The sequence below is a fragment of the Poecilia formosa genome, unplaced genomic scaffold (assembly GCF_000485575.1).
Source record: "Poecilia formosa unplaced genomic scaffold, Poecilia_formosa-5.1.2 Scaffold8, whole genome shotgun sequence".
NCBI lineage: Eukaryota > Metazoa > Chordata > Actinopteri > Cyprinodontiformes > Poeciliidae > Poecilia > Poecilia formosa.
In genome coordinates, this window is record NW_006799947.1 from 2,697,119 (window position 1) to 2,707,442 (window position 10,324).

The 10,324-nt window shown below is 39.9% G+C and overlaps 2 protein-coding genes across 4 annotated transcripts in view; one reads left to right on the forward strand and one right to left on the reverse strand.

Moving 5' to 3' along the window:
• Positions 1–10,156, reverse strand: part of trmt61b (tRNA methyltransferase 61B) — a 54,911-nt gene extending 44,755 nt beyond the window's left edge. Inside the window, exons 1-7 of one of the 2 annotated variants that reach the window (XM_016662421.1) lie at positions 9,164–10,156; positions 8,971–9,073; positions 7,442–7,632; positions 7,273–7,364; positions 6,156–6,352; positions 5,999–6,073; positions 5,593–5,924 (exon numbers count right to left, since the gene is read on the reverse strand). In XM_016662421.1, the coding sequence (XP_016517907.1) occupies positions 5,890–5,924; positions 5,999–6,073; positions 6,156–6,352; positions 7,273–7,364; positions 7,442–7,632; positions 8,971–9,073; positions 9,164–9,895 (1,425 nt within the window). In that variant the 5' untranslated portion in view covers positions 9,896–10,156 and the 3' untranslated portion in view covers positions 5,593–5,889. Of the gene's footprint in view, positions 1–5,592; positions 5,925–5,998; positions 6,074–6,155; positions 6,353–7,272; positions 7,365–7,441; positions 7,633–8,970; positions 9,074–9,163 lie in introns of those variants that run through there. The other variant, XM_016662426.1, reaches the window with a different exon arrangement.
• On the forward strand, positions 732–4,997 carry spdya (speedy/RINGO cell cycle regulator family member A). Of its 2 annotated transcripts, none has more exons than XM_007575556.2 (7): positions 732–836; positions 2,097–2,346; positions 2,508–2,566; positions 2,651–2,736; positions 2,823–2,994; positions 3,701–4,031; positions 4,541–4,997. In XM_007575556.2, the coding sequence occupies exons 2-7, from the start codon at positions 2,136–2,138 to the stop codon at positions 4,600–4,602; spliced, it is 921 nt and encodes a 306-aa protein (XP_007575618.1). In that variant the 5' UTR covers positions 732–836; positions 2,097–2,135; the 3' UTR covers positions 4,603–4,997. The 2 variants fall into 2 exon arrangements, with proteins under 2 accessions (XP_007575618.1, XP_007575626.1); XM_007575564.2 differs by having other exon boundaries at positions 780–856.
• Positions 10,157–10,324: the final 168 nt, after the last annotated feature.

Genomic DNA, 10,324 nt, shown 5'->3' on the forward strand with positions numbered 1-10,324 from the left:
ACTTTGGCACCACATTATCTTAAAAACTGGACATGACATACTCCTGTGACATTTGGAAACAAAAGGCTACATTTAAATAATAACAAAAAAAAATGGTAGATAAATAAAATAAAGCAGCCATTTCTGTGCAAAATATACATTAGTGGGTTGTTCATAATTCTTCCAGCTTCATGCAACAAAGACAGAATTAGTAAGAATTTAGAGTAAAATAGAGAGATAAGTGCTGTCTATACTTGTATGCTATTTTTTTTATCTAAATATGTATACATTAGCTAAAGATGGATCTGAAATGTTTATTATGGTGTGCAAATTAAGATCAAAGTCAAGAAATAATTATTGAAAAGGTTTGTGATCAACTGTTTGACAAGCTTAAGGTTTGATTTGAGATTCTTCTCAATATTTTGTTAGGTTATCTTCTACATTGCTCATTGAAAGATGTGTTCTTTCCTCCCTACTTTTCCGACATGGTTTTAAAATGTCTTGAGATGTATTATTTTGTTTATGAGCCTACACCAAGTCAGCGCCATAGGTAGAAAATATAGGAATATAGCTTTATTAGTTGTGCTTCTTTAATTTCTTCTCATACTGCTGATGTTAGTATTGTTCGAACGACTTGATTTTTAATATTACGCAGTTTTTTGAATGATGAAATGGATATCAAATAGGCCATGATTGACCCTTATCTTGCCTTACCAATATGGCGGGCGCGTCGACGTACGAGCGTACTGAAGTTCAACGCCACGTCAAAGAAGAAGGAGAAGGAGAAGAAGAAACACTGCGAGTAGTCAGCGCGTCTCGCGCTAGGGAGGAATGCTTGCTGCGGATCCTCGAGCTCTGTGAGTTGCTATCTACTCGGGTTAGTGTCTGTCCTTTTGTTTTATCTTTTATGGAGCTCACCAACCAGTAATAGCTTTAACTTTTATTTAACGCTGATACTTTTAGTTTTTACCGATGAGAAAAGATTTTCTGTAGAAAAACCGAAAATGTGTGATTTCGGTGAGCTTTTAAGCTAGCTACGCCATTCTTAACCTAGCAGAAAAGCTGTAGACTTGACGACTAATTTTGTAAAATGTCAATTTAGATCAAAAGTTTAAGTAACATCCTAGTCACAAAAATAAAAATAGTGACCTAGATTTATAATGGAGGGTAACAGTAATGTTCAGATTAATTACCGCAGACACCTGCAAGTATGTGGGTAAGCCTTTTCCACTCCAAGTAAAAACTGATTAAAATGTATATTAAATTCACATGAAAATCCAATTTCCTTGCATATCACTTAATTGTTACGGACAGCTGGAAACATATTTTTGTCAAAAAAGTGTACTAAACTAATGCAATACGCTAACATTATTAGAGGTTTTTCAGTATATCGAAAACAGTTCCGAATCAGTCATTTTTTTAATCCAATTGTTGTACTTTCAGTTTTCTGTTATTTGACGTCTTGCTCCAGTAAGCCTCTGTAGGAATAAGTTCTCTTTTTGGAAGACTCCGCTTTCTCAAATTTTGTCTTTTTTTACATAAGCGAGACATTTTAAGTTGCTTTCCCTCAGCTTTAACTTTGACACTGAAGATAGTTTTTGACAGATTCAGGATTGATTTTTGTTGTTGTCGTATCCAGCCGGCCTATTGGATAGTTCAATTATAAAATTCGTCTATTTCACCTGCAGTGGGATAAACTAATGCAGTTTATCCCACTGCATTTTTTTTATTTTAAAAAATAATGGATTAGTTTTAGTTTTACTGCATTAGTTTTATTTTAACTGATTAAATTAAACTCTGTTTGAAAAAGTAGGACATTTTGTATTTTCATACATAATTTATTATGCAAATTTTATTTTTACATTAATATATATCAAATTATAGGATTCTCTCCATTAAATTATGTCTTTAATATTACGAAAAAGGTCTGTGCATTTAATGAACTGGAAAAGATTAGCTTTTAGTCAACATGAGATGTTTTCAGTAATTTTTTTTTATGTCGGGTTGAAATGTTTCTTAGTGTTTATATTTCCTTAGTTATATTTGTCACAATTAACTTTCTAAAGAAGTGGATTAGCTTAAAGATCTTTGACTTTTCCTCTCTCTCCACTCACTAGACAGCAGTAGCCTCCTGAACATATGACACAAGCTTTGGCATGATGAAAACTCCTCCCTCTGCATCCCTGCGGGTCAAGCGCAAGAATGTCCGTCAGATGAGAAAGCATTTCTGCCTAAGCAGAGCGAATGGTCAGGACTCTGAAAGTTCCCTGTGGAAGATCCAGTCCGGTCAGCGTGACCCGTGTTTTACCAAAATGCCTGCAACGGTCATCCAGCGGCAGGAAATGGCTTCATACTTGCGTTTTTTTGGTAAATCGGCATGTGGACGTGTGCATGAATGACTGGATGTAGTATGAAGTGTGTTGGGGTCCTCTGGGCCTGATGAAACGCTATACAAATACATTTACCATTTAAATTAAAAACATCTGGTGAGAGAAGCTTAAGGACTAACATAATAGTTTCGGTTTCAGATGATGGCCTGATCCAAGACTTTCTCCGGATGGACTGTTGTTATAAAATGACTGACAAGGTAAAACCCTTTATACTTTATAACGAACCTTCATTTTGCTTAATTACTGTGGTGCTTACTTCAAGTTTTGCCCTATTTTGTCAGTACCTTTTAGCCATGACCTTTGTGTACTTCAAACGGGCCCACTTCTCTATTGCTGAATACAGCAGAAAGAATTTTTTCATGGCTCTGTAAGTCCACAGAACTCAGAAGAAGCTTTACATTTTTGGTTGGAAGCACAACATTCCTGACATCAGCATTTGTTCTGTGTCTGTAGCTATCTTGCCAACACCATGGAAGAGGACGAGGAGGAAAGCAAGTATGAAATTTTCCCGTGGGCTCTGGGAAAGAACTGGAGGAGACAGTTTCCACGTTTCCTTAAGCAGCGAGATGAGTTATGGGCTCGCATCTGTTACCGAGCTGCCGTCAGTAAGAGCTGCTGTGAGGAGGTGCGAGCATTTGTCTTCGAAATGAGGCTGATAAACTCAGCGCCATCCAGAAATCTCTGTCCTCTCAGCATGGGCATTATGATTAATTTTGGGGCTTTTATCCATACATTTGAAGTGTTTTCTTTTTATGGTTGAAGGGTGTTATAACAAACAATTTGATGGGGGTACTGTGCACCTCGGTTGGTGGAGGAGGCGCCCCACATGCAGAAGTCATAGTCCTTGACGCGGTTTCCCTGGATTCGATTCCTGGTCTCGGGCCATTTGCTGCATGTCTTCCTCTTTTCTCTCCAGCTTCTTTCCTGTCAAATGACTCTTCAGTAAAAGCCATTAGTGCCAAAAATAGTCTTTTAAAGAAACACTTTGACAGACGAACTTCAGTGAGTACTGTAGTTGATTTTCTCAAATCCAAAAAGGGTGAAAGTTATAGATACAGCTCTGACACACACACACACACACACACACACACACAGATGTACTTTGAATGAGAAGAAAAGTCAGGCAACCTCCTTATAGCCAGTGTTGAAGCTTGTTGTATAAACACTCCACCCTAAAAACAGAATGGGTTAAATTGAGTATTGAAAGCCCTAAAATAATGACATTCATACTGATCAGTGTATGTGCATTTCTGACTGGTACCCTAGCTTCTTTCAACTTTAACAAGCTTGGATTAGTTTGTTGACTTCTGTCTCCCTGCCTCTGTCCCCAGGTAATGGCCATTGTGCCTTCTCACTTTGTGTGGCAGCGGCAGCGTTCTGATCACCACAGTGGCGCCCTGAGACAGTACAATTCACAAGGCCCTACTCGTTTTCCGCGCGGCCCGTCCGCCTCCCCCGTTTCCTGTGCCCTCTGCAATTGCGGCAGCAGGTTGCATCGCATCTCCTCCAGCCACCCATCTGCACAGACCACAAGCTACCTGAACCCGTTCGCTCCTGCCTTTACATTCGAGCTGACGCCACCCAAAGCCTCCAGCAGGACGGCAGAGGAGGATAAAGACGAGGCACCGAAATTGTGCTGCTTCTGTCCTGAAGAGCTTCCAAGTAAGGGCTAGAGGTTATTCAAAAGCCAGAATGCTGAGCGCTTTGCTATAGATGAAACAAGGTGATGAATTTCTTTGTTTTGCTTTTAGGCTTTTTACTGATTGTCTATTGTCATCCTGAGCACTGATTCTCCAGATTTTATAGAGCTTTTCTTTATACTATTGGATATCCACTAGCTTTCAGCAAAAAAAAGAAAAAAAAAACTTTGTATAACATAGCATAATGGGCGATGTGTATTTAAATAATTTAAGCAAATGCATATGATTTTTTTTACAACTCTCTTCATAAGACAGTTTAAAAAGTGATGTATTTGGGAAACCAGAAACAATCCAGGAAAGAAACCAGAGAGATGCATCATCCTTGAACACATTAAGTGAAATCATTTTTAAATTAGGCAGAAATAAAGTAGACCCTTGTTTCCCGCCTTTTTGAAACGATTACTTGCCAACTAATATAAGGAATAAATTGACATCTCCTAATCTAACTTGTTTGTCCTTTCTCTTTGATAGGGGAGACCTCTTCCTGCGACTCCTCCTGTGACCCCTTCATAGACTGGATCAGCGAGATGTAAAACCCAAAGCTAAACTCGGCTGTTCCACCTTCGTTCCTCTTTGTACCAACTGAACCGTTCTGTGCAATAATCCTTTATCTAAAACTTTGAAGGTCAGAGTCTTCCAGTTAGTGGTAACCTGAAACGAGCAGAATAAACTACACTTATTCAATGCACATAAATATGAAATAAGTTGTACACAAGCTAAGATTGTTCCAGCTACAGATTTCTCTACATATTTATTTACAGTATTTATTTAACTTATTTGTAAATGAGAGATATTTTATTTTTTTGCAATATTTCAACCCTGGTACACATGTTGGATTGAGATGGGGAATCTTGTGGGTATCTTTTTTTTCCCCAGTTGTGACTTTTTGATGAGCAAATGCCTGCGAGTTTAATACAAAGGCTGAACTTAAATTTGTCTCATTGTTGTCTTTTACTAGGATCAGGTGCCGATATAACGGCTGTTTTTATAATTAGCTAAAACATCTTTGTTACTGGGATACCGACACACAGACCAGAAAATGTTGGAATCTGAGTTTAGTATGTTGACGATCTGGATAGGATTGGAAAAAGAACATCGATTCAGGTCTTGTTCATGAGTGTATTATCAACATGATTTATAACAGAAATTCTAAAAGTATTTCTATCACCTGTGAGTTTTCATGCTGGCTTTTGAACCAAATATGCACATAGAAGTTGCATCTATCCTCAATCAGTCCTTCCATCCATCTCATTCTGGCCGTATACCAATACGCCCATTCAACCATGCATCTGTCAATATATCAATTGATCAATTTGTTCTGCCATTTTCTCCCATCAGTCATCCATCAGTTTCACCATTCACCCAGTTGTCCACTCTTTCATTTGTTTGTACATCCATCATTTTGTGGATCCTCCATCTGTTTTTTCCATCCATTTGTTTGGCTCTCCATCCAAGCCGTCCATCATTTATGCTCCCAGCTGTCCAACCATTGTTACAATCCAACTGTACATTTACAAAAGTCATCCATTTACTGATTCATCAGTTTATTAATTTAAACCACCCTTCCACAAGTCCATTCATCCACCTGTACATTATTTCTTACAATCGGTACATTTTTCAGGTTTCATGTTTGGACTTATCTTGGCATTTTTTATTTAAGCTAATAAAAACTTTTCTATCCCTGTTTTACCATATAAATGTATACATTTTTAGATTAAAAAAAAAAAAGATCCATATTTCCATTAGTTTCTTTCACTTTTCAGGCTCTGTGAGGTAACATTCAGCTCTTAAATTATGTTTTGTGTCGTCAGTGACCGTGGCTACCTCACAAACTTCCTCAGCTTCACCAGGAATGCTGAAAAATGAAAGGACATGATCAGAATGTACTACAAACATGAAACAAAACCAGAGATTTGACCTCATTCTAACCTGTGTGACTCATCTGTTCTGGATGGGGTCTGGCTATGTAGGGAACATTACCAAATCCTGGCTCAAAGAGGGCTTCTGAAAAGACAACCAACGTTTACAGGGAGAAAATTTCAACCAATAGGATTCCAAGAAATCAGTCGTTTTCATTTGCATTTACCTCCATCGGCCGATGATTCTTCTTCGCTGCTCGTATCTTCACCGAGGTTCGGAGCTTTCCTGGTGCAGTATTGTCCGTCTTTCTGCAGGGCAGGGGCCACCAACCATTGCCTGACGGGAACCTCAATGATGCGTTCACACAAAACAGGAAGTGCGGAACACCGGAGACCCTCCAGCAGATCAATAACCTGTGTTATACTGTGAAAAGAAAATAGTGAAACACAGAATTCAGTTCCTGCTCATACATACAATTTAAAACTTAAAATATTTAAGCAGAACACCTCTGAAGGTTGTTGCCCGTTTGGTCATAAGTATTATTTTTTACATAGATCTGTCAAACTAAAACCAATACTTGAAAACTGCCTTTATTTAAAATGAAAAGAAACCTATTTAGGAAGTTCAAAATTCAGAAACTTGTAGAACAATCAGCACTGAAGTCCACTCTTCTTTCACCTCATTAAGGCTTGCAGGCAGGTTGCTACACAGCTATCCCAAGGTCACACTACAGCATGTCAATCATGTTGAGGTTTGGATTTTTACTGCACCGTTGTGACATGATTGTCCCGCTGATCCAGTCAGGACCAAGTTTCAGCTGTCAGATGGACTCGCATCTCACTCTAGTAGTAAGAGGAGTTCATGGTTGATTGAACCCTAAATAACTGCAAGGTGTTCATGGCCCATGGCTGAAAAACAAGCCTAAATTGTCATTCCTCCACCATTGCCCTGCATTTGGTTTATTTCTTAAAAGGTGCCATCTATATGTATCTCTATATTAGTCTTGTCTATTAAAAGGCCATTATTTAAGAAGTCCTTCAGTTTGTTCATACAGAATTAAGAGCATGGACTGTGCTGCAATGTTTGTAAAGAAAAAAAAGACTCTGCTTCAACCCTTAGAAGCAAGCCATGCTTGTTATGCCTGAACTGACCTGTCTCGAAAGCTACCATGCTATTTAAGGTATGCAGCTTGAGATTCAGTACATTTTTTTGTTAGTGGCAGCCTTTTCATTTCTGATGTTATCGCCACTTACTGGACTTGCGTTGATACTTCAAGGTTTTCAGGAACACAAGAAAATGTTTAATTTCATAAAAGCCTTATGTGTTTTGAAGCGGCTGCTCACTTTGCGAGGTAGATAGCGCACACAGCTCCAGGATGCAAGTGTGGCAGCACGGTAGGTAAAACCAGGTGAGGGTCTATCAGGTCGAGCGCAACCTGCAACAGAAAGCAACTCTGACGAATGAGCAGATCTATTCATGTCAAACGTGTTAAGAAAACGTCATGACACTGACCGAGTGAAATCCTCGACCAGCGAGGAGTGACGAGGCTGTGCTGAGGTCAGCATTCAGGAACTCCACGTTGTTAGGCCACTCCTGTCCTCGTCGCAGAGCCCAGGATGTCCTCCAACGCTCGTAGTTCTTCACGGATCTTCTGTGGTGATCCGTCCTCACCTCTATGCTCAGCACGCTCCCTCTGGAACCAACTGGAGGAAATATCTGGACCCTATTGTTTCTGAATGTTGAATGAGGTCTCATTTTCATCATAATCTTGATTCACATTATTCATCTATAACATAAATTAATAGAAACTAGTCTTAAACCTTAATGTATTACTTGATATCTTCCTTTCTAAGAGGCTAGACTTAGATACCTTTTGATATGAGCTTAAATATGCAAATGAGATGCTCCTAACTGGATCTGTCAGATTTAGTACAGCCCTGCATGGTTATTCATACTCGTGCACTTAATTGTTGATCTGCAATGTGTTCACACCCTGTCAACTACTCCACATGCTGTTGCTTCACAATCACAAATATTAGTGTATTTTATTAGGATTTAAAATGATCAACCGACTTAAAGCAGTGCATTAATGTGAAATTGAGGAAGAGGATAAATGGCAACAAATCAAGACCATTTGCATTCAGCCCCCTGAACCAATTTTTTAATGTTTCACATTTGACTGAAGTTACAGTTGTCTGCTTTGCATGTACAGAGGCTGAAGTCATGCCCATTCTTCTTCGCAATGTAGCTAGAGCTATTGGAAAGAGTCCTTCTCTGGACATCAATCTTCATGTCTTCATGGTGCAGCTGGGAGGTGAACCTCCACAGCTACAGCTTTTCTTCATTAATCGCCTTGTGGTTAGCTTCATTCATCTTGGTATCCTCCAGGTGAGCTTCTATTTGATCGCACAGCATAATGCTGGCCCAACCATGTTTATATGCGAGTATAGAGTTTTGTGTGACCAAGAGGGTCTATTTTGGTCATATCTGATCATCGCACAATCTTCTAAATTTTTGCTTTGCCACATGCACTGAATGGTATGTGGCAAAATCAAAGACTTTATTTTAACAATGGTTTTCTTCTTGCCACTCCTCCAAAAAGGTCAAATTTGAGCAACAGCCAATTGTCATTCTGTAGCTTTTGCCTGAGACTGGTATCTTCCAGTTGGATGTTGGTCTGCCCAGTAATGATACGTTTGCAGTTGTGTTATACTCTATGATGGACGTAACAAACTTCTATGAAATGTTGTTTTGTGACCTTACTCTGTTTTAACTCCTCCACAGCTTAGCCATCTGTTGTGTCTCTGGGTCTTCGTGATGCTGTTTGCTGTTCTCTCGCAAAACTCTGAGGCCTCAAGAGAATAACAGCGCAATAGAGATAATTCCACTTCACAGTTATCTAGTAGTTTGTTTTGGTCTCTCACATAAAAACCCAATAAAATACAGTTTGAGGTTGTAATGCGACAAAATGTGGAAAAACGTAAAGGTCACTAAAACTTTTGTGGTTGGGATGCAAGACAGGAAAAGTGAGTCAGACAGACCTGCTCTGGACAGAAACAGGGACATTGCTCCAGACCCCGAGCCTGACTCAAGCACACAGTCTCCCTCTGTAACATCCATCATCATCAGCATGTTGGCTGCATCCTGAACACACAAGGAGACAGAGATGGAGGTTGTTAATCTGACGGTGTTAAAATCCTCTGCATTTAACATCTTCACTGATACAAGACCTACCTTAGGATAGGCGATTGCAGGACCCCTCTTCATATACAGCACATAGTCCTCCAGACTGGCACGACGGAAAAAGATGGGAGCACCCCTGCCTGTCTTCAAGAATTTGCCTGCCTGCTGCCCTACGAGATCATCATGCTTGATGGTTCCCCAGTTGCTCTGCAGGATGGCCCCTTTCTGAAGCTGGAACATCTTCCTGAACTCCACCTGTCTTTTCTTTCTGTGCTCAGCAATAAGCAGCTCCCCAAAGGTGAGCAGGCTCTCCCCAAGGAGACTGGGGTACACGTGCCCCTCTGCATGGTGAAATGCTGCAGCTTTCGGCTCCTCTCCTAGCTCAGGGCCACTGTGGGTCTCCAGATTGCCTTCATCAGTGACTGTCTCTGGATCACACCTCTGTGGATCCTCTTCATGCTGTTCTTGCTCCCTCAGATGCATCACCTCTGGGCTCAAAACATCCTGGGGCAGCAGACTGCTTATCCTCTCCAAAGGGGACAGGGGCCGCTTCCTCCTGAGCAGGAGATCCTGTTTTTGTGTCTGCTTGGGAGTTAGTTTTAAGGAGTCTTTGCTCTGTCCATCATTCTCATTAGATCTCACAGAAGCAGTGAGAAAAGTTCTGTTGCAAGGAATCACAAGTTTCTCAAACACATCTCTGTTCCTGCTGTGAGTCTGAATTGATTTGCAAGCTGTCACCAGTCTGTGCAAATACATACATCTGTGGGCTGCATGCACAGCCATCACTGTCAACTCTATCACAGAAATTAAAAGGAGAGAATCCCGTCTGTAGCCAGATAGATGTAGCCAGATAGAGAGTACACAGACATGCAGAATTACAAAAAAAAAAAAAAAACTAAAAGCAAAAATACATTAAAAGGTGCGTTATTAAAGTCAACTTACACTGACATAACTAACAGTTAGCGCCTGTTTGCACGAGGAAGGAGGTCATTGCTTCTAAAAGCACGTGTGAAAGCGTCATAAACAAGCGCCTGCAGCAGTACTTCAATGCCGCCTGCAGGTGGCGGTATTTATTGAGAGCCTTTTTTCTTTTTACATTTTATCTTTATACATTTAAAATATTGTTCTAGTTGACGTTATTCCAACGGTAAATAAATAATTATTAAACAAAATAATTATATCAAAAATAGTTATTTAATTTCAGACGTCAAT